Source organism: Grampus griseus (assembly GCF_964374135.1).
Source record: "Grampus griseus genome assembly, chromosome: 6".
NCBI lineage: Eukaryota > Metazoa > Chordata > Mammalia > Artiodactyla > Delphinidae > Grampus > Grampus griseus.
The window spans coordinates 88,624,879-88,649,116 of record NC_139000.1 but is presented as its reverse complement, the minus strand read 5'-3'; the positions used below and the strand labels follow the sequence as shown (position 1 = coordinate 88,649,116).

At 42.5% G+C, this 24,238-nt stretch overlaps 1 protein-coding gene across 1 annotated transcript in view; it reads left to right on the top strand.

Moving 5' to 3' along the window:
• Positions 1-3,237: 3,237 nt before the first annotated feature.
• FAM120A (family with sequence similarity 120 member A) overlaps positions 3,238-24,238 on the top strand; it is a gene marked incomplete at its 5' end in the record, with an annotated part of 104,459 nt that continues 83,458 nt past the window's right edge. Inside the window, 2 exons of the mRNA XM_082655967.1 lie at positions 3,238-3,711; positions 23,601-23,847. Of these exons, the coding sequence (XP_082512093.1) occupies positions 3,238-3,711; positions 23,601-23,847 (721 nt within the window). The remainder of the gene's footprint in view (positions 3,712-23,600; positions 23,848-24,238) is intronic.

Below are 24,238 nucleotides of genomic sequence, written 5' to 3'. Positions count from 1 at the left end.
AGGACACCCCATCCCCCCAAACAGAGCAAAACTGAAGTTTACCCGCAAATCCGCTGTTCCCAGAAAATCTGTAAAGATGAAATAGCCCTGCTCAGTTGTACTCTCATGATACAGGTCATTGAAATGAACCAAGAAATAAAATGAAAAAAATCCAACCATGGGAAAAAAAAAAAAAGTTTTCTCATATGCTCTAAGTGAAATGTCGAAAGATAAAGGTGGTTGCATATAGGAAAGTCCCCACCCATTAGTTATCATATATTGTGAACCCAAGAAGATATTATAATTTTTATTAAATTTTAAATACAGATGTTTGCTTTTACCTTGATACTTAAAAAATTTAACTTCAACCAACCTCTGAATTTGAAGATTATATAAAATATTTGTCAGCCAAACATCTTGCCAGCCACTAACAATGTTACTCAAAACATACGAGAGTTAGTTTTTTTTAATGTGAACACATACTTAAACAGGGAAAGTAAGCATAAATGAATTTATGTTTTATACTTATGAAAATGAATTTTAAGGTTTCAAAAAGTAAGATAACTGATCCATGTTCTCAAGGATAAATTTTATACAATTATAGGATGTGTAAGTAATAGTTACAAAAGCCAACATTTATTGAGCATTTGCTCTGTGGTAAGCACACAAATTGTATGATTTAATCCTTATAATGATCTGGAAGGTAGATACTATTAATATCCTCATTGTACAGATGATAGAAAGCAAGGTTTTAAAAGTTTAAGTAATTTATGCAAGGGCACAGAGGTAGGACTAGACAAGTTTGGTAGTCTGACTCCAGAACCTTAGTCCTCTATACTGTCTTAAGGTGAAAATAAATTTATTCTCAGAACCCCAGACACTGGCACCAAAGCATCTAAAATGTTAAAAGCAAGCACATTTAAAAGAAATAAAAACAGTACAGAGCAAAAGTAAATATGGAATGCAATGCTATAAATTAAATTACAATGAGTGATTAAAATTAATACTCCTAATCTTGTGAACCTACAGTGGATTATAGAAGGAAATTTGAATATTTGTGGTGTCAGTATTTAACGTGGCTTTAAATGGCTAAATAACGTAATCCTGGCTTCATCTCTAATTTTGTGTATGAGTAAGTGGCTTAACTTGCCAAAGTCTGTTTTTTAAAAATTAAACATACTTATCAAAACACCAAGAGCATTTTACTTATGTGTATATCATACTGGCCTATATTTGAGGTGAAGTTATAAGAAATGGAAAAATTCAACTTGCCTTTTCGGGGACAGAGAGTATGGATGCTTCTTGGAACCTACATGGGTGCAGGCTCCATCTGCTCTGCACCTGCTGTTGGGGCCTGCTCCTCTACAGAGGTTTCTCCAGAAAAAAGAACAGACAGGAGGACAGGAGGTAAGTAAAAACACCACTTCCAAACTTCAAAGAGTTCTGAGTTTTTAAATGTTTCATTCTGTAAGACATTAATCTGTTTTAAAAACCATTTTATTGAAGCATAATACACTTATAGTATTAACCTCATTTAAAAAGCAATTACTGCTGAGCTCTGGGACAGAAGTCATGAAAGGATCTCCTTCCAGAAGATGCTACTACAGCAAGAAGGATTTAAATCATTTTCCTTAGGAGGGGTTGCTCAGCCTCAGGAAAGCGAGAGTTAGGGAAGATAGGCATTCCACAGTTGGAACTAAATAGAAAGGAGGCATTTCACATGCTGTAACAGATCTGTTTTTAAAGTCTCTTCGGTGATTATCTGACACTAAGGCTACTTGTATACTACATTATAGATTGTCAGTTCAGTGTCTGGGCCATGAAATCTGTTACTGGTGTGAAAATGAAAAAGGGGAGCCCGAGGCTCCTTCAGACAGTGAAACCACTCTGAGTGGGTTGAGTCAGATCTGCCTGTAGGGAACCCTGCTACCTAAAAGGGAGCTCCAGTGAGGGTCCCGGCTCACACCACCCTATTTCTCCCAGAAAAGCAGTAAACCCAGGGGGCAGTGGGGTCAATCTGCCACCTTTCCTACTTCCTCAGAATTACGACTCCACTCCTTGTGAACAACCAAGTCTGGAGAGTTATTTCCCAAGTTAATTAAAGATACGAACGCGATTAAGGTTGAGAGAGCAGGTGATCATTTCTCGAACTCGGTAACTACACTTGGGGACACAGCGCAGAGACTTATTCCTTTCTCCATTGGGGACAGTGGCTTCTGCTCCCTCCTCCCTCCCAGATGCACCCAACTTCCAGTTCCTGACCAGCCTGCCCACTTTCCCTCTGCAGCCACCCCGGCCAGGGCACTGGTCCCACCTCAGGATGACTGGTCCCCCCGGGACGAGGACGGGACCTCTTTGGGATGACCAGACCCCAGGGATTAGGGCTCCTCAGGGCACTGGGATAGGAAGGGGCCTCCTCTGACCGGTCCTTGGGGACGAGACAGGGCCTCCTCGGAATGACTGGACCCGGGGACTAAGATGGGGCTTCCTTAGGGTGACCAACGACGGGACGGGGCCTTCTCGGGGTGACCGGCTTCCGGGATGAGGCCTCTTCAGGGTGACCAGATCCCGAGGACCGAACGCGGACTCCTCGGGGTGACCGCCTCCGAGCGGGTACGGGGAGAGGGCTGCCTGACCGGCTTCCGGGTATAAGGCCGTCTCGGGGTGACCAGATCCTGGAGCCGGGGATGTGGCCTCCTCGGGTGAACAGCTCTGGGAGAGCAGGAAGGGGACGAGATGAGGCCACCGCTCTGGGACCTCCCGGGAGCTCGCGCAGGCCCAGCGGCGCCGCTTGGGCCCGGCGCCCCCTTCCCTGGACTGGACCTCGCGGACTCTCCCCGGTCTGTCCTCCTCGGTCTGGGACTGGGATTCAGGTTCGGAGTCCTGGCCCTCAGTATACCGACCGCTCCGTCCGTAGTACCGGCAGCTCAGCCGCGGCACCGCCTCTTCCGCCCCTTCCGCCGGCCCACGTAAGTCAGCTGGCATCGCCCCGCCCCTCCGCCGCCGCCCGCCCGCCCGCGCGAGGCCGCCTCAGCCTGGCCTGGGCCTGGAGCGGCGCACGGCGCAGGTCCCTCCCCGCCATGGCCCTGGGAGGCGGTAGCACATGGCGGCAGCAGCGGCCATGAGCGCGCCCGCGGCCCGGCCCGGCCCCCCCTAGAGCCCGCCGCCCCGGCCCAGGCCAGCGCCACGGCCCCGCCGCCCCCGGCCCCGCCGCCCCGCCGCCCCGCGCCCGCCGCCGCCGCCGCCGCCGCCGCCGCCATGGGCGTGCAGGGCTTCCAGGACTACATCGAGAAGCACTGCCCGAGCGCCGTGGTGCCGGTGGAGCTGCAGAAGCTGGCCCGGGGCAGCCTGGTGGGCGGCGGGCGGCAGCGGCCCCCGCACACGCCGCTGCGCCTGCTGGTGGACGCCGACAACTGCCTGCATCGCCTCTACGGCGGCTTCTACACCGACTGGGTGAGCGGCGGCCAGTGGAACCACATGCTCGGCTACCTGGCCGCGCTAGCCAAGGCCTGCTTCGGCGGCAACATCGAGCTCTTCGTCTTCTTCAACGGCGCGCTAGAGAAGGCGCGGCTGCACGAGTGGGTCAAGCGGCAGGGCAACGAGCGCCAGACGGCGCAGCAGATCGTCAGCCATGTCCAGAACAAGGGCACCCCGCCGCCCAAGGTCTGGTTCCTGCCACCCGTCTGCATGGCGCACTGCATCCGCCTGGCGCTCATCCGCTTCCACGTCAAGGTGCGGCCCGCCGGGCGGGCAGGCTGGCCGGGGTCCGCGTGGGCCTGGGGGCCGGGGGCGGGGTTGGAGGCCGGGGCTGGGCTGGGGTCTGCGTGGGCGTGGGGCCGGAGTCGCTCGAATTCAGAGTCAGGGTGGGTCGGGATCTGGAGTCCGAGGTCGGGGTTGGACTGGAGTTTGGGGTAACAGAGAAGGAGCGGGCCAGAGGTCTGGGCCTGAGTCGGGGTCTGGGGTGCGGGCTTGGGCCGGGGTTGGGGTCTGGGGTCCGAGCGGGTCGGGATCTGAAGTTGGAGCTGGGCAGGGTTCGGGGTCTGGTCCGGGGGACTGCAGGCGCCTCTCCCCTCCCGGTCTGAACTGCTGCAAAATGGACGCGCGGCCTGGAGCCCGGCCGGCGGCTGCGAGTGCCCGGGGTCTGGGGACTTCGGCTGCTCCAGGCCGTCCGAGAACCTTAAGACCAGCGGATAGCTGCAGGCTTGGAGGGTGCAGTGCCACCATCGCTGAGATCCGGAGTATTCCTCCACTCTTTGAAGCAGGTAGATTACTAACCTGAACTTTTATGAGACGCTGGTTTTCCTTTAGCGGGGCTTGAACAGCAACAGGTTTTTTGGGGGAGCAAGTGGGCTAGATGGCGACAGAAAGGGGTCTCCAGCCACTGAGGGTGGATGGAAGGTCTGCCTACTGCTGTCACCCCGGCTCAGCTGGGGGCTGTGACCTGGGCAAGGCCTGTGGAGTTAGCCTCTTCTTGAGAACGCAGGGCTGGGTCCAGGTTCCCTGGAAGATGACAGTTTTTAGAGAAATTGTCGGATTTTCGTGTGTGTTAGATTTCAAAGAATCATAAATTTTGACATGCTGAAATTTTGTCAGTTCTGTGACTTAGAGTCTACGTGAAAAAGTCTTTGGTTCTGTGTATCTGAAGTGAAGAGAGTAGTTCAGAGTCAGGGCAAAGAGAATGTGAATCAGAGTTTCCAGGATTTATTTCTCTCTGCACAGTGAGGACTCCACCACTTTGGGCTGTGCACTCAGGTAATCAGAGCTTTGACTGTCCGGCATTCTGCTGTCCTTTTGGCAGAGGTCTCCTTCCAGAACCCAGGCCAAGGAGTGCTTGAGGACCTAGCAGCCACGGCAGAGATAACATGCAAATCAATGACCCTTGACTTGAATTTTGATTGCTTCCTTTTTGATTGTTCTTTGTTTAAAATTTTTAGGGGGAATGTTTTGGTTTTCTGACTTTTGCCACCCTGCCTTCCAACGTGTTTGTCATTCCTTTATTTCTGCTTGAAACTGTGCTTGTTCCCAAAGTTTGTGAAATTCAAACTTCCTGATTGCTCTTGCCTGTGCTGAGATGGTGGTGGTTAAGCCTAAAGTGATAGCGGAAGTCCCACCCCGATCCTGTTGCAATTGGCGACAGGGTTTCTAAGTGTGCGGGTCGAGGCTGCTGGAAGAGCGGCGATTGGTCTGTGAGTATGGCAGAGACCTAGCCTGCGTCCCTGGGGAAGTTCGGCTGAGAGCCAGGGACTGCTGCTGGCATTTTCTGCCCTGGAGCCTGGGCTCTCAGAGAAGTAAGACAGTGCCGACTCCCAGGTGTGATCCACCTCCAGAAGATGCCCTGAGTGTTAACAGTTTTATCTTGTTCAGAGATGGAAACTACTACTGGAAAGACAATGAGCTTTCTAGTCAAGTGGCTTTCAAAGGAACACCGTAAATTTTACTTAGGATCAGAGTCAGTGTTTGTACACAGTCACTGTATCTTTTGAAAGAACTGCTAAATTCTTTTTTAATTGTAAAATTTCTTGGTATTTATCTTTGTGCCCCTGTAAATGTCTCACTTACCTGCTGGATGCCCAGAATTTTGACCAATGTGTAAGTTAGTAAGAAACTAGATTTAAGATCATTTCTTCCACTTAGGTTTCTGCACTCAAGATATAATTGAGTCTATAATTATTTTGCTTTAGATAAGCTTTTAACTCCTGATATAGAACCACAATATAGTGTTAATTTTACAGCTTAATATAGTAAAGACTCAATTCCTTGGTGGGCACTTAACTGGCAGCCTCACCTTTTTGGAAAATGCCTAAGAAATCCAGCTACTAAAAATTTCTCAGCAGCCAAATGAGAGGTCAGGAAGCTTTGGTATAGTGACCCAAAAAGGAAAAAAAAAGCTTTCTGTTTCTTCCTTGAAGAATCAACTTCTCTCCCTTGTAGACTGCCCTCTCCTTTTCAGATGTAATTCTGATAAGCTTAGTTATCTATTTCTAAACTTAGCTTGAGAAAAGGGTGCAGAGGAAAGTCTGCCAGGCAGGCGCACCATTAATAGAAGGAAGTGACACTTCACAAGGGAGAAGATAGAAAAAGCTATAAAAAACACACATAATTCTGGGGCTTCCTTAGAAAAAAGAAAACAACCCTATGTACTTCAGTAGCCCCTGAGGGCAGTATGGTTTACTCTATGAGGATGATTTTGAGCCAGAAAAATTTATGTTCAGCATTCTCTAAGGGAGTGAAGGGAGTGTACTGTTTTTTAAAAATGCCCATTAAATGGTTAAGTGAATTAAAACCATGATGGCATATCACTACATACTTGTTAGAATGGCTAAAATAAATAATTCTGGCAATGCCAAGTGCTGGCAAGAATGCTGAGCAATTGGAATCGTCCCACATGGCTGGTGGGAATGCAAGATGGCACGCCACCCTAAAAAACAGCTCCCTTAGTTTCTTATAAAATGCATTTACCATGTGGTCCAGCAGTTGTACTCCTGGGTATTTTCCTAATGAAACTATTATTCACACAAAAACTGAACTTGAATGTTCATAGCAGTTTTATTCATAATAGCCAAAACTGGAAACAACCAAAATATCCTTTAATAGGTGAATAGTTAAGCTATGGTACTGTGCAATACTACTTAGCAATAAAAAGGGAGAAACTACTGATACATACAACTTGGATGAGTCTTTATAGCTTCATGTTGAGTGAAAGAAGCCAGGCTCAAAAGGTATGGTTCTATTTATATGACATTCTCTTGAAGATAAGGCTGTAGTGATGGGGACCCGATGAGTGGTTGCCTGAGGGTGTGAATATAAAGGGACAGCAGGAGGGAGCTTTTTGGGGTGATGGAACTGTTCTGTAACCTGATGGTAGTGGTGGTAGCATTTTTTTTGTGTGTGTGTGTGTGGTACACGGGCCTCTCACTGTTGTGGCCCCTCCCGTTGCGGAGCACAGGCTCCGGATGCGCAGGCTCAGCGGCCATGGCTCACGGACCTAGCCGTTCCTCGGCATGTGGGATCTTCCCAGACCGGGGCACGAGCCCGTGTCTCCTGCATCGGCAGGCGGACTCTCAACTACTGCGCCACCAGGGAAGCCCTGGTAGCATGTTTTAAAATCATAGAACTATACATCAAAAGTAAATAAAAGTTAATTTTACTGTATGATATTTGTATTTTTTTTAAGATTAAATAAAAATTGGCAAAGGAATTGATGCAAACATCTCACTATATATAATGTTGGGCATATGAGGCATTTTTCTTATAAAAATCTACCATCGTATTGGCCGTCTCCAGGGTTCTGCAAACTGGCAGAAAGTCTTAATTTCCCGTCAGCTTTGCTTAGAGAAATCTTCTTTGGCTTAGAAGAGTATGTCTTTGCTAAAGTAATAATTGCATTTCTTTAACCATTAGAAGTTGGCCCACACATCAGCTAATTTTGTTCAGGTCATTAAACTGCCCAGCCTGAACTTGGCTTCTGTTAGTTACTAGGAGCATTTCCTCTTGTGTGCCTTGAGTCATCATAACCTTTGAAACTTGGTGAGGACTGATGTTGATTTTAAAATCTTGGTGGCATTAGATGCCTGGAGCTTTACTAAATGTTTCTGCCTCAAGACTTGTGGTGTTGATGTGCAGGTTTATAATGAAGTCCTTGAAATCTTATCCTGAATCGGTACTCTGGGGTATTTACTCAGATCTTACATAAAGCAGAGCTCATGTTTTAAGTCACTGGAAGAATGTGAGATTAGGCTGTGGCCTGAGATCTTGGGATGATGATCTCTTTCTTTGTATACTTTGTAGGGTGCCAGTCCCATGCTAGGTCATCTCTCACAGTGCTGTCTCATTTAGCCCTCAGTATTTTGTTAATATGGGAAGAAACGGATTGCGATTGCTGATTGAGCAACGTCTGGGGACAAGTAACCAGTAACCTCTTCAAGAGGGAAGTGGTGTGCTGAAGTCAAAGTTCAGTTTCATTGTGTAAGAATGCTGTGGGGTGTGCCTACCTGCAGTTCACTCTCAGGTCAGATCTGATAGCAAAACGCCTCTGCTGCTTTTTCCAGGCAGCACAGTTTCTATCCAAGAGACACTGAAAACTAGCAATGTACTGTTATTCTTAAAGATCTCTAATTGATCAGGGAATACTTACAATTCAGAATCGACCACATTATAACTCAAACCAGCCATACATTTAAAATACTTATTTAAAAATATTTATTTTCTTCAAGTGTACCAGTTTTGTGACTGGCTTATTTCTCTTAGCCATAATGTCTTCAAGGTTCATCCATATTGTAATGTTGTGTCAGAATTTCCTTCCCTTATAAGGCTGAAAAATACTCTATTCTGTGGATGGACCACATTTAGTTTATGGATTCTTGGGTTGCTTCCCCCTTTGGCTGTTGTGACTAATGAATAGTGCTGCTGTGAATATGGGTGTACAAAAATCTGTCGGGAGTCCCCGCTTTCAGTTCTTTGGGGTATGTACCCAGGAGTGGAATTGCTGGATCATTTGGTAATTTTATATTTAATTTCTCGAGGAATCACCATACTATTTTCCACAGCAGGTGCCTATGTATATTTTATATTATATATCATATGTTATCAAAATAGTTTTAGTTTTTAACATTAATGCGATCACTACATTATTCAGCAATTTGTTTTTTTATAAGTGTGTAAAAAATCTTTTCATTTCTATACTTACAGTTCTAATTCTTTTTAATACCTGCATAGTGTATGATTTATCTATCCCCTACAAATGGTATGCACACACAAACTTGATAGATTGAAGAGTGTGCACATTTTAAAAGCCTTACAAGACTATAGAGCCAACATTGCCAGACCTTCAGATTTTTCAAGAAAGTCAGAAATCCAGATTTTTATTTAAAATTATTCCATTTAAAAAACACCTTTAAGCCAAGGAAAATGGACTCCGGGCTAGATTCAGATCTTGAGCCACCAATTTGTGACTTCAGCACTGATACTTATCAACAGTTATCACCCATTTTTCAGGTTTAAAGTTAGACTTACCAAAGCCCATTGCCTCTTCCCTTCAACATTGCATTGTTGAAGCCTTTTTGATTACCAAAGCACTTCCATTTCCTGGAGTTACTGAAATACGACTTTCCATAAATGCCATAATTCTGTGGACCTTTCTGTTATATACTCTTATTATTACCTCTTTTGAGGTTAATACTATGCACATATTCTTTCAACATCTGACAGTTTCCAGTGCACCCTTTTACTGTTCTCAAAGACTTGAGCAGCTGGTTTTATGTACTTAGAGATTACTTCTCCCATATCCCATTCAACACACAAACTGACTATCCTCTCTAATCTGACCTCAGATTAGTCACCTCTAGTGACTATTGTAATTTCACTTTAGCTACCCTAGGGTTTGTGTCCTATAATTAGCAGGAAGAATGATACCACCTTTAAGACTTCAAACTGCATGTCCCCCCTAGAGCCTGACTTTTACTGATATACCCTTCATTCTCCTTTCACTTTCCACAGTTGTCTCTTCTCCCAGTCTGTTCTGATTTCACTTTTAGCCCTAACTGCTTTGAGCCTGATGGTCACCTATTTCAAAGTTACACTTACCACCCTGGAGTCATCTTTGGCATTTTTATCATTCCATCCTGCCAGTCCCTGCAATATGACACATCAGTTCTAGCCCAGCAGTCTCTTACTTACACTTCTGTTCCTCATTTCTAGTATTCCCAATGTGTGAACTCACCAAGTTTACCGAAAAGGTCTGGTGGGTTGTGAAACCAAATTATTGGGTGTTTATCAGCATTTAGAAAAATTCACACAGAATAAAATAGAATAAAAAGTAGAATGCAAGACATGTATTAAGGGTGAATACCATTACATTAAACTGTGTCTTACTGTGGATAGTAGTCAGAATTGCCTCTGGATCTGACCAGGCCCCCATGCCTAGTATCAACAGTGGAACTCATCTTGCACACAATGTCAGAGCACCCTGCAGGGTCCTCAGGTGAGTCATTCTCCTGGCAACGACTGTCAACAAAACCATTAATCCAAACTCTTTATTCAGGCTTTTAGACCCTCCGACAATCCGAATCCATTCTACCTTCCTTAGTTTCAGAATTCTTCTATTATACTTTTAAGATGCTCCCAACCAGACTGTTTACTGTTTCCCCAAGAAATGTCCATTTCCCAACTCTACTGATGTCTCCGTCTGTCTACCCCACTTTCGCTTGCCAGAATTTTGGTTCTACCTCAAAGCCCATCTCAAAAGCTTTATTGTAGCTACCTTCATATGTATCTCCCCCACTAACTCTAAGCTACTTGAGGCCAGGGACTAATTTTACTCCTCCTGTATTTCCTATGTTTAGTATAGGCATTCAACTTTTTAATCATATATTTTCTTTGTTCTATTTATATAGGCAATTTAATTATTTTCTTTCAACACCTGGGTCAATGGCCATTAAGTACGATTTATTTTCTTTAAATTTCTTATTCTCTCCTCTCTGGTTTCCAGTGATGATTCATTCTCCCTTTAGCAAACATTGAGTGCCTGCTATTGGCCAGGTGTGGAGGAGTGAATATAACAGAAAAGAATGGAATCCTTTAAGGAGTTTACTCTAGTGGAAGGCGGGGGTGTGTGTGCTCGTTTACATCATTTTCCCATGTCAACGTTTGGAACTTTCTTTGATGCCATAGGACCATCTATTTAGTCACTGAAGAGCAGTGATTCTCAACAGGGGCTAGAGGGCTGGTGATTTTGTTAAGGTCTAGAGACATTTTTGATTGTCACAGATGAGGGCATACTGGCTGCAGGCATCTAGAGGCAGGGGCCAGGGATGCTGCTAAACATTCTACAATGCACAGGACAGCCCCACAGTAAAGAATTATCCATTCCCAAATATCACCAGTGCCAAGGCTAGGAAATCCTGATGTGAACAAGTCAAAGAATTCTAAGCTTTGGGCCTTAGTAAAGCCATATAAAGGTTTGAAATAGAGATTTCTAAGTATACCAGGGAGATAAGTAAAAAAAGAGAATATAGCTTAGTTTTCTAAATAAGATACGTACATACACACACCTTCTCTCTTATATATTTCTAGACCCACGTTGCTCTTCATTTTGTTTTATACAATTAGAATTTATACAATGGAAAGAAATTAATTAAAACATACTACACATTCCAGCCTTAGTAAGAAATTGACCATAGGAATAAATACCATGTAATATGAAGAGGAGTTCCTTTTTTTTTTAAATTGGGATATAGTGGACATACAGCATTATATTAGCTTCAGCTGTACAGCATAATGATTCAATATATGTATATATTGTGAAATGATCACCACATTAAGTCTAGTTAACATCCATCACCATACATAGTTATACTTTTTTTTCTTATGAGAATTTTTAAGCTCTCTCTTAGCAACTTTCAAATATACAATACAGTGTTAACTACACTCTCCATGCTGTACATTACATCCACATGACTTATTTATTTTATACAGATGACCCTTGAACGACACGTGTTTGAGCAGTGTGGGTCCACTTATATGTGGATTTTTGTCAATAGTAAATGTTACAATCTGTGGTTGGTTGAGTCCATGGATGCAGAACCGTGGATGGAGGACTAACTATAAAGTTATACACAGATTTTTGACTGCGTGGAGGGTTGGTTTGCCTAAACACCTCCCTCCCCATTGTTCAGGGGTCAACTGTAACTGGAAGTTTGTACATTTAGACTTCACCCATTTTCTCCACCCCCACCTTAAAGAAGCAATACTCCAGAATTTGAAAAATTAGATTTATTTTCCAATGGATTTATAGACAGAGTTTTATAAATAGAACAATTAGATGTAAGTGAATCAGAGTTCAGATAGAAATATTCTAAAATTCTCCAAATGTCTCTATATAGCTGGAATTAGTTTTTACTTATGTTTATGTTTTCTCTAGCAAGTAAGTCCTACGATGGATGACCACCTCTTAGAACATTATGTTATCCATCTCTTAGAACACTGGCATGTAGTACATGTTCAAAATATATTTGAGAAATGGACAAATCAATTCCAGACTCACCAGTTAGTCACCTTGTGCAAGGCAGTGATGGCAGAAAGATGGTAGAAAGTTTGTGTTCAAACCCAGAGTCTAGTCAATTCCACAGATAAGTAGTCTCAGCTTGGCCACCTGGCACAGAGGCTTTATCTTTGAGTAAGCCCTTTATGCTTCTTAATTTAGGAGCTGTGTTGAAGACATCAAAGGGGTGACTGCTTAGGGAAATTGGCTTCATTTAGCCATCTTTTTTTTTCTCCCTTGTTATACCTGGCTCTATCAAACATTGTTTCTAGGTATTTTAGGGCCAGTATAGAGTTGAACTTGGCACACTGACTTATCTGCAAAGGTGATGGTAAATCTACAGTAATTAAGGATCTGTGATCTAGAAACGTGATTCTTTTGTACCCCGGTTACTTGGTATTTCCCGCTTGTCTCTAGAATAAATTTATTTCTTTGGAAAAACTGAAACTACCCTGTTGGTATTTTGCCAATTAGTGTAAGAAAATATACTGGAAGGAGTATTACTGGAGGGTTGAGTTTTCATAGGTCTGGAGTGTATTGTTCATCTTCATGGGCAGGAGTGCCAGCCAGTCCAGACTGGGAGGGCCTCCCTGGACCGCTTGGATGAGCACAGGCACCATGGTTTTTCAATCTCCTGTACCTATGTGAGCCATTAAATATTTCAATAAAGAATTTGCACGTGTCACCATTTTGAAATAAATTGCATCAGTCTGAGATTCATTTTTCTGAATTCCAAAAGTTAAATTTTGATGTATTTTGGAATTGGATTTTTAAAAAGAATACTACTGCTTGGAGTTAGCTGAATCATTAGGAGATTAATATAGTAGGCTGAATAGACACTGAATACAAATAATGTTGGTGTTTCAACACTCCTTTTTTCTTTTAAATTAATTTTTATTGGAGTATGGTTGCTTTACAATGTTGTTAGCCTCCACTGCACAACGAAATGAATCAGCCAAACACATACAGATATCCCCTCCCTTTTGGACTTCACTCCCATTTAGGTTACCACTGTGCACTAGGTGAGTTCCCTGTGCTATATAGCATGTTCCTATCAGTTGTCCATTTTATCCATAGTATCAATAATATATATGTGTCAGTCTCAGTCTCCCAGTTCCTCCCAGCCCACCCCTTTCCCCCTTGGTTCAACATTCCTTTTTTTTTTTGCGGTACGCGGGCCTCTCAGTATTGTGGCCTCTCCCGTTGTGGAGCACAGGCTCCGGACGTGCAGGCTCAGCAGCCATGGCTCACAGGCCTAGCCGCGCTCCACGGCATGTGGGATCTTCCCGGACCGGGGCACGAACCCGTGTCCCCTGCATTGGCAGGTGGACTCTCAACCACTGCGCCACTAGGGAAGCCCTCAACATTCCTTTTATTATTTTTATTTTAAAAATGTATGAAGTTTAACTTGCATTTCTTTTAGGACATTCACTCTCTTATTTAATTTTTTAACAGAGAAAGAAAACAGTTTTATTATTGAATAAGCATTGAAACAGATTGCAGTTGCATCACAGGCAACCTGCTAAAGAGATTGCAAAGAAGAAATCTCACCCTTTTATGTAGGCTGGCAGATATAATACATTACATATATGCTAATGTCATTATCCAAAGGAAAAATAAAACTTCTGTTTTGACAAGGAGGAAGTTATATGTTGGAGCTAAGTGCCTAGGATTTCTGAGAAAACAGGGAGACGGGGTGCCACCCTCTTATTATTATAATTTTTATCTTTATTTTTTTAATTGTAATAAACTATAACAAAAGTTTTACCATTTTAACCATTTCTTATTTTTATATTAATTTATTTTATTTTTGGCTGCGTTGGGTCTTCATTACTGTGCGTGGGCTTTCTCTAGTTGCGGCTAGCGGGGGCTGCTCTTCGTTGCATTGTGCAGGCTTCTCACTGTGGTGGCTTCTCTTGTTGCAGAGCACGGGCCCTAGGTGTGCAGACTTCAGTAGTTGGGGCGGGCGGGCATAGCCGTTGTGGCTTGCGGGCTCTAGAGCACAGGCTCAGTAGTTGTGGTTCAGGGGCTTAGTTGCTCCGCAGCTAAGCATGTGGGATCTTCCTGGACCAGGGTTCGAACCCATGTCCCCTGCATTGGCAGGCGGAGTCTTGACCACTGCGCCACCAGGGAAGCCTGCCCATTTTAACCATTTTTAAGTGGAATTAAGTTCAGTAGAATTAAGTACAGTCTTCCCTCAGGTATATGCAGGGGACTGATTCCAGGAGACCCCTCAGATACCAAAATCCAAGGATGCTCAAGTCCCTGATGTAAAATGGTGTAGTACAGTGAGTACAGTCGGCTGTCCATATCAGCGGATGCGAAACCACATTCACACTACTATGCAGCCATCACTACCATCAATCTCTAGAAATTTCTCACCTTCCCAAAGTGAAACTGTCCTCATTGAGCACTAACTCCCCATTCCTCTCTGCCAGCCTGTGGCAGCCGCCATTTTACTTTCTTGTCTCTATGAATCTGACTACTTAAGGCACCTCATATGAATGGAATCACACAGAATTTATCTTTTTGTAACTGGTTTATTTCACTGAGCATAATGTCCTCAAGGTTCATCCGTGTTGTAGTATGTATCAGAATTTCCTTCCTTTTCAAGGATGCATAATAATTTCTTGTGTGGGATAGACCACATTTTGCTTATCTGTTCATCTGTCAGTGGACTCTTGGGTTGCTTCTACATTTTGGCTATCGTGAATAATATTGCTATGAAGATGGGGGTGCAAATATCTGTTTGAATCCTTGCGTTCAGTTCTTTTGAGTATATGCCCAGAAATGGAATTGCAGGATCATATGGTGATTTTATATTTTGAGAACTGTTACACCATTTTCCACAGCAACTACACCATTTTACATTCCACCAGCAATGTGTGAGGGTTCCAGTTTTTCCACATCCTCGCCAACACTTGCTTATTTCTGTTTTTTTTTTTAGTAGCCATCTTAATTGGTGTGAAATGGTATCTCGTGGTTTTGATTTACATTTCCCTATGATTAATGAAGTTGAGAATCTTTTCATGTGCCACTCCCTTATTTTAAAAGACATTGTTTTTCCTTGCTTTTAAGACCACTGCAACCAATTCTTATAGAATAACCAAGAGCTATATAAGGTAAGACGTTTATTCAGCCATGATTACAGATTTCCTGAGGAGGAGAGGTTTACTTTTAGAGACATTGCTAATGTATGTCATGACACTAAAATTGCTCTTTTAAAGTAAACAACAACAATAAAAATCTTCTACCAAGTTAGCATTGACTTTCATGTTCTCACTCTTCAGCTCGACTTGAGTAGGGAGTAAGTAGCCTGAGTAAGTTTTACCCACCTCATACATAGTGTCTAGAATTCTGCTGGATAAAGGTCAGAGCCTGATTTTTTTTTTTTTAACAAAAGAATTTAGGTTGACTTATCCTTTTACGTTCAGGTTAACTTATATCTTTTAAAGCCAGTAGCTGGTTGGAGGACGTGTCACATTATTCCCTGAGCCTCTGTAAAATTATTCTAAAGAAAAACCACATATGATATTTTTTTCTTTGTGTCAGAAAATCTCTTTATGACAACTCATAGTGTTTCAGGTCCTGCATGAAAAGTATGAAGAAGTAGATCCTTTCTCACATAGCTTACTTGAAAATAAATAGTACCTGACATTTATCAAGTGCTTATTATTTATGAATGATTCTGAGCTGTTTACATGTAGTAACTCATTTAATCATCACAGCTACCCTATGAGGTAGGAGAGTACTATTATTTTTGCAGATGAAGAAATGGAAGTACAGAAAGTATTAAAGTAGGCAGTGGAGTTCACCTGATGCCAGAGACACAAAACCTCACTGTACAAGTGCTTCTTCACTGGAGATTAGGAGTAAGTAACGGTGTTACATTTTCATTCTTATAGGACTTTCCCCATAGCTGCTTTCAGCATTAATAAATAATTACATTCACAAAGTAAGCTTGAGAATTTTTTAGTCATTATTCTTTGTAAAAAATACTGAATTTTGATGTATCTGCCTTTTTAATGATGAAACTTAAAACTATTGAGATAAAAAGATTTACCTAGGATTCTGTGGCAAATATACAGTTACATAAAATTATCCCTAGCTAAATACAAAATACTTCATTGGGACCAAAAATGGGGCGTTTTGCCAGCTACTGAAGATCTTCAACACTGATTGCATACACCGTGTTTCTTGGTGACGGATGGGTGGAGAAGTGAGGCGAGGTGTTTGGTGGTTCCCAGCCTAGTTGTGGCTACCAAAGCACGTATCAAGTGGGCTTCCCTGGTGGCGCAGTGGTTAAGAATCTGCCTGCCAATGCAAGGGACACAGGTTCGAGCCTTGGCCCGGGAAGATCCCACATGCCGCAGAGCAACTAAGCCCGTGTACCACAACTACTGAGCCTGAGCTCTAGAGCCCGCAAGCCACAACTACTGAGCCCACGTGCCACAACTACTGAAGCCTGCGCGCCTAGAGGCTGTGCTCCGCAAAAAGAGAAGCCACAGCAGTGAGAAGCCCGCGCACCGCAACAAAGAGTAGCCCCTGCTCACCGCAACTAGAGAAAGCCTGCTCACAGCAACGAAGACGCAACACAGCCAAAAATAAAAAAATAAAATAAATAAATTTATATATTAAAAAAAATAGTAAAAGTTGAATGCTCTGTGCACTGTACTCAGGAGCTCTACGGTTTCACTCCCTTGATCTGAAGTTGCATTTTGATGCAGTGGTGATGGCAGCCATGGCAAAAATCAGTCAAGGCCTAGTGCCTTTAAGGTGGTAGGCGGTCTTTGGTCACTAGCCTGTGGTTTTCTGTGAGGAGGCTATGCATAATTCCAAGTCTGGCTCGCTCTCATAGGAGGCCTTAACCCTTTCTTTATCACCTGTGAGTAGATAGGTCTCGGCATAATTTTTTAGCTTGCTTTTTATACTCTTTGGGAATTCAAATTGAAATAATCTTCCCAACATTGTATTTCATAGTTTTTACTCATTTCTAAACTAAGAATTAAGAACTAGACATACCATTTTCATTAAGCATAATGTGCCCAGTCTGAGCCAGGAGCTGGAAGGCCAGGGAATTGGAGAAACAGAACACGGGGAATAGAGTGAGTAGAAGAGATGGGAAATAGGAGTGAAAGGCATTCAGACCAGAAGAAAGACACACTGAAAGGAGAAAGAACAGCGATACCCTGTTAGACCCTGATTCCTAGAAGCTTAACCTCTGGAATTTAATTTTTTTTTTAATTAAATAACTACCTCTCAGGTTCTGTTTTGATGCAGTCCAGGCGTTTTCCTATCCTCACCCAAACCTTGCATCGAGTCTCCTCTGCACTGCATCCAATTCTTTGCCCCTGACTCTACCAGGCTCTTTGACATAAATCTTGAGGAATTGTTCAGTGGGCCTCTTACAGGTATTCTTGGTTGTTGGACTTTATTCTTTCATTCATAGGTTTATGCTGTGTGTGGTGGGCTTTCCTACTTCCCTTAGTTGGACTGTCTGGGGAGAGTTGTGTTTTCACATGATAGACTCTCGGAGACTTTGCCTGCCAGGCCTTTCAGTGCTTTGTTCACATGATGAAATAGCTTAAAACAGTCTCTCAGTTAGTGTCTTGTAGACCAGGGGTCCCCAACCCCTGGGCTACGGACTGGTACCGGTCCATGGTCTGTTAGGAACCAGGCCGCACAGCAGGAGGTGAGCAGCGGATGAGTGAGCAGAAGCTTCATCTGTATTTACAACTGCTTTCCATGGCTCACATTACTGCCTGAGCTCTGCCTGCTGTCAGATCACCTGCGGCATTCGATTCTTATAGGAGTGCGAACCCTACTGTGAGCTGCGCATGTGAGGGATGTAGGTTGTGTGCTCCTTATGAGAATCTAAAGCTTGATCTGAGGTGGAGCTGAGGCGGTGATGCCAGCTCTGGGGAGCGGCTGCAAATACAGATTGTCATTAGCAGAGAGGTTTGACTGCACAGAGACCATAATAAATCAGTTGCTTGCAGACTCATATCAAAAGTCTTATCAGTGAGTGGCAAGTGAAAGGAAGCCCAGGGCTCCACTGATTCTGCATTATGGTGAGTTGTATAATTATTTCATTATATATTACAATGTAATAATAATAGAAATCAAGTGCACAATAAATGTAATGCACTTGAATCATCCCAAAACCATTCCTTCCCCCCACCGCCGCCTCCAATCTGTGGAAAAATTGTCTTCCAGGAAACTGGTCCCTGGTGCCAAAAAGGTTGGGGACCGCTTTTGTAGACTATTGTGTTTTTTTTTTTTTTTCTTTTTAAAATAAACTTCTTACTTGGGAATAATTTGGGGTTTATAGAAAAGTTGCAAAAATGGTACAGAGAGTTCCTGAATATCCTTCACTCAGCTTTCATGCATCTTAGCATCCTATGAGCTAGTACAACTGTTACAACTAAGAAATTAGCATTGGTACAGTACCATTAACTGCATTATGTATTTCATTCAGATTTCTTCCATTTTCTACCTGTATCCTTTTTGGATTCCCTGTTGCCTTTAGGCGTCTTGTCTACTTACTGATCTCTGATCTGGGACAGCTTCTCAGCCTCTGCTTGTCTCTGTGGTGACCTTGACACTTTTGGAGAACTGATCAGGCATTTGGTAGGTTGGCCTCCAGTTTGGGCTGTCTGATATTTTCTTGTGATTTGGGGAGAATGCTCCAGAGGGGCAGTGCCCTCCTTCCGTATATCTACTGGGCGTCTGCTCAGTGACATGCCTTTTAGTGGAGAATGGTATTTAGAAACCGGATCGGGGTACAGATGTTCTTTCTCCTGGGGTGTTGCTGCTTCTAGGTTCTCTGCTGACACCTGGGAGATATAGGTGTGTGTTTATAGACTAATCCACCTGCACACACTTAACCTCTAATGATTTCTGTGCCTGTCTGTCTGTGTTGTCATCTACTTGTGGGTTCTTACGGACATCTCCATGGCTAACCCAACACTACAGGGTCATGCTAGCCTCCTCCCTTTGCACATTTGTAAGCCCATTCTCTGATAGGGAGACACTGAGGTCATCTACCATCCATTTACCCCAACCTTAACACATGTGAAAGTGATTTCAGAGTTGTTCATTGGCACCCCTGTGACAGACGGTTTATAATACAATTCGATACATTTGTCAGTTTGCATTCTGGCCTACCATCCCTGACTGCTGGCTGATTTTTTTTTTTAAGTCGTGTATATTAAAGTTTATCCTTTGTATGATATGTACAATGATGTGAGTTTGTACAAATGCAGAGTCATGTATCCATCAGCCAGACTCTTTCATTTAGGTGTTTTGTGGGGTTTTTATTTCCCTAATTGAGTAACTGCTACACCACACTTCCATTGTTCACTTGTTGGAAAGGATTGCATCTCTGTTACCTTGTGGTTTTTAATGCCATGTAGCCTTCCTCAGATAAAGGCAAAATGGATTTTAACCAGTGGGGAAGAATACTAGAATTTCAGAAGTTGAAAGAATCTTAAAGATTCATTAATTTTACATTCCTAGCTAGGCAGGTTGGACATCAAGCCAGAACTGGAACCTGGACATTTTGGTTCTCCTCGCCATCCATATCACTCAGGGTACCTGAGATAGGAAAGATGAGCACGACAAGGGGCACAGATTGCTCCACCTTGCTTTATTATTATTATTTTTTTTATTGAAGTATAGTTGATTGAACTAACACAATGTGTTAGTTTCTGGTGTACAGCAAAGTGATTCAGTTATACACCTTGCTTTAGATTTGAAGTCTGTGCTTACTTAAGGGCAGAGTTCCTTTATCTTTTGTTTTAGGAGATTAATTCTAGCAGACAATTATTTGTTTAATGTTAGGTGTGCTTTGGGGGAGGATTAAGATATTGTTAACATTTGCAAATTAGTCTTGTAGTGAGTTATTAATAGTTCATTCACTTTGCTTATTAATGCCAGGCTGAAACCAAGTGTTCTGAATGAATGAGAAATTGTGTTTGGGGAAGGGTCAGTGGAAGGAGGTGACTGTGGAAAGCGCTACATTCCACTCCCCAGAGATAGATGAAACTGCTCTATAAGGCTCTACTGACTGTTGGTTTCCACTGTTTAGAGTTTATAGTAATCTTTATAAATAATTTAAAGACTGTTTGGGGCCCCTGAACTGGGACTCCCAGAGTTTTTCGTTTCATAAATAGTTTTTACTGTGTGCCAGGCACCAAGCTAGACCCTTGATATGTAGATGAGCAAATTGTGTGCCTTGTCTGGCAGGAGACGGATGTGAAAGGAGGAGTATTTGCCCCCAGTGCGGTGGCATAGAGGTGGCCAGTGTGGGCGTGCATATATGACGGCTGTTTCAACTTTTTATTAGGTTTTTTTCCTTTAAAAAAGTTTTTTTTCTACCATAATTCAAAAAGAGTCATGTACCACAATGTTCATTGCAGCACTATTTACAGTAGCCAGGACATGGAAGCAACCTAAGTGTCCATCAACAGATGAATGGATAAAGAAGATATGGCATATATATACAATGGAATATTACTCAGAGATAAAAAGAAACAAAACTGAGTAATTTGTAGTAAGGTGGATGGACCTAGAGTCTGTCATACAGAGTGAAGTAAGTCAGAAAGAGAAAAGCAAATACCGTATGCTAACACGTATATATGGAATCTTAAAAAAAAAAAAAGGTTCTGAAGAACCTAATGACAGGACAGGAATGAAGATACAGACGTAGAGAATGGACTTCAGGACACGGGGAGGGGGAAGGGTAAGCTGGGACAAAGTGAGAGAGTGGCATGGACATATATACACTCCCAAATGTAAAATAGATAGCTAGTGGGAAGCAGCCGCATAACACAGGGGGATCAGCTCGGTGCTTTGTGACCACCTAGAGGGGTGGGAGAGGGAGGGGATATGGGGATATATGTATCTGTATAGCTGATTCACTTTGTTATAAAGCAGAAACTAACACCATTGTAAAGCAATTATACTGCAATAAAGATGTTAAAAATAATAATAAATTAAAGTTTTTTTTCTTTCTTTTTTTTTTTAAGTATAATTGTGCCACCGTGTACAACTGTGTTAGTTTTTGCTTACTCCCTTTCAGTCTTTTTCCATAGGTGCAGTTTTATGTGGTTGTATGTAGCAGATATTGTATTCTGAAATGGTTTTGCTTAATATTTTATTCTAAGCTTTTCTCAAGTTTCTCCACAACATTGTGTAGTTGCTGTGTTTACCCAGCTCCTTAATGTTAACTTATTTTTCCCATGGAAGGCTACCCTCACCCTTTTTATGCTCCCAACGTTTTTTATCAGATACGTTGCTTTCTTAGGCTCTATTTCCTGGCGTAAGATTGCTCCAGAGTCAAAGAGTATGAGTGCTTTACAGCTCTGGAAATATATTGCCTGTTGTTTTACAATGCCCACAGCCTTCCTTGAAAACCTGCCAGATTAGATCTGTCCCTGCCTGCTCTGACTCCATTGCCTACTGCTTTCCCCTGGGTCTCTGGCATGAGGCTGCAGACACCACACTCAGCTCTGAGTCAGTATACCTGCTGTTCCCCTGCTTGAACACCCCACTGAGTGACCACACAGGGCTACCTCCTCCTTTCCCCTCCAAGGGTTGTTGTGAGGATAATGAGGTGATGTTGTGAGGTATGCAGAGAGTGGGTGCCCAGGGAGGATGAGTCTCTGGACCGCTCTTGTCCTGGAGCTGGGCAGAGCTAGGTTCTGAACTGCTGGCAGCCTCAGTTTCCTGGAAGAATAGGTTAACAAACTCTCTTGCAAAATATAGCTTGTACAGTACTCAACTCATACATTTAATTTTGCCCCATCTCCTCTACAGGATATCTGGCTCTATGAAGCAAGCAGCCATGCTGCCTTTTCTAGAACTCCTCTGAGGGGACTGGAGCTAGGGGGTGGTAACTCACAATCTCTCTTCATTTCAGGGCCTCTTAGGAAGATTGTGCAGACTTAATATTAAAGATGTCTGGAAAACAGGAATTGCTGGTGATTTTTAAATGCCTTAAGACATTGCTGTAAATATAAAGTTTTATGTAATAAAGTGATTTGAGGTAGAGAGCATGGACTTGGAGATTATCATTTCTAGATGAAGCTGGGCTAATTAAAATAAATTTTAACTGTAGTTTTCTATTTTAGTGAAAGTACTCTTTTTAGACTGAAATAAAACAGCATCATCCTATTCTAAGACAGAAGAGTAATTGACTAATTGTATGTTGTTATTGTTTTCTTTGTAAAGCAAAATATTTTTATCAAAATACTTATTAAGAGAATGCAAAAAATTATTTTTCCTTTAAATATGCATCTTTAAAAGGACTGCTTTGCCGCTGAGATTTCATTATAACTAACTTTCTAACAAAATTTGCTGAAAGTCAGTGAGAAATGAGAGTAACTCTACAATGATGTCCATCTAGTAGGTGACCATTGAACACTTGAACTTAATTTTTAATGTATTTTAAATTTTAATTCAGTATAGCCACAAATCGGGCAGTGTAGTTCTAGAAATTTATGTTTAAGGGCACTCACTTGTTTTTTACCTTTAGGGCTCTATGGAGAGTTAATTTTCCACAGCTGAGTCACCCAATTAAGTTTAAAATTCTGTTTTCTAAAATACCTTTATCCATTGTAGGGGGAAAAAAAAACCTGCCAAATTTTAGTTGGTTAAATGAGTGTGGGTAACAGCAGGAGAGGAATTGTCTTTGACTTTATATATATAATTTTAGGAAAATGTTTTTCAATGCCCTTTGGTATGTTTTTTGGAATAGAGAAATTCTGGGGGCTTTTTGCTTTCCTGTGGGCGTTGCTTCTCTGCCCTCTTTAGTATGTGATGGACACCTGAGATAGATGGGGTTGACCTTTCACAGTGGGAGAGCCAGTAGAAGTAAGAAGCTTTAGCTTGTAGCTTTCATCACTAAAAAGGCAGTAAATTTAGACCTAGCCTTCACAGTGGTCCTGAACCTGGTGCCATACCACCAGGCCTGGTCCTTTGCACAGAATAAACGAGTGACAATTATTTGGGGGTAAACATGTTCATTCTTATTATTACCCATATGCTGAATGCTTCAGGGTCTATAGTAACTAGTAGGTAGGTGATGGATAATACTTGGCTTTTTTTTTTTTTTTTAATCCTTCTGGTTATTTCACCTATTTGCTTTGACTTACTTTGAAGAAATTATTTTGTTTTCACTGAGAGTGGCTGGCTTCTTTCTGTCTCCGTCCTTTACACTTCTTTATTTTCCTCTTCTGTCTCTTTTTTTCCCATCTGTCTCTTTTCCTTCAAAATACTGTCACAGGGGCCACCTGGGATTGTGTATTTTTAAACAGGGTGATCTTTGAACTTGATAAGAAATTGAAAGTTAATTTGCAGTCTGGATGGGATCGTAAGTTACTGACCAGGAGATTATTTCCCACTGAAATTTCTTATTTGAGCAATGTGCTGCATACTTTATGATTGTTAGTTTTGACTGTTTGGCTCTCTTGTATAGCTTCCATATCTGGAATTTACAGATTCTGTACAGATATGTCTGTGTATTGAGCACGTGCTGAAGTGGTGCCTGGCCTCTGACGAAGTGGTCTTCTCCCTTGCACAGGTTGCACAGAGCATCGAGGATCATCATCAAGAAGTGATCGGTTTCTGCAGAGAAAACGGCTTCCACGGCTTAGTTGCATACGACTCTGATTATGCCCTGTGCAACATCCCCTACTATTTCAGTGCCCATGCCCTAAAACTGAGCCGGAATGGGAAAAGTCTCACCACAAGCCAATATCTGATGCACGAGGTTGCCAAGCAGCTGGACCTGAACCCAAACCGCTTCCCTATCTTTGCTGCTCTGTTAGGTAGGTGGGCAGTGTGAAAATTCATTTTATAAAGGAGTTCTGTACTTGGGACATACTGTTGTTGTTTTTTTTTAATTTCAATTCTAGAATGTTTGGGATTGTATCTTACTTAAATTTCAAAAAAACAGGGAATGGGCTGGGCTTCTCAGTAACATTCTTTACTCATTATTTTTTGGTGTCACTGAAAATGTGCTTCATTTGTTCTTGTTTGTTTATGTATTGTTCCACTTAGGCCGATAAACTAATTTTGTGAAAAAAAATGCCCTTAAAGTTTGGGGAAAATAACATTTAAAAATCACAAGTGTTAACACAGTCTCACTTATGAAAATTAAACATTTAAACCTTTGGCACAAATTATGTTTGTTATAGAAGAAAATATGCTGTGAAGTTA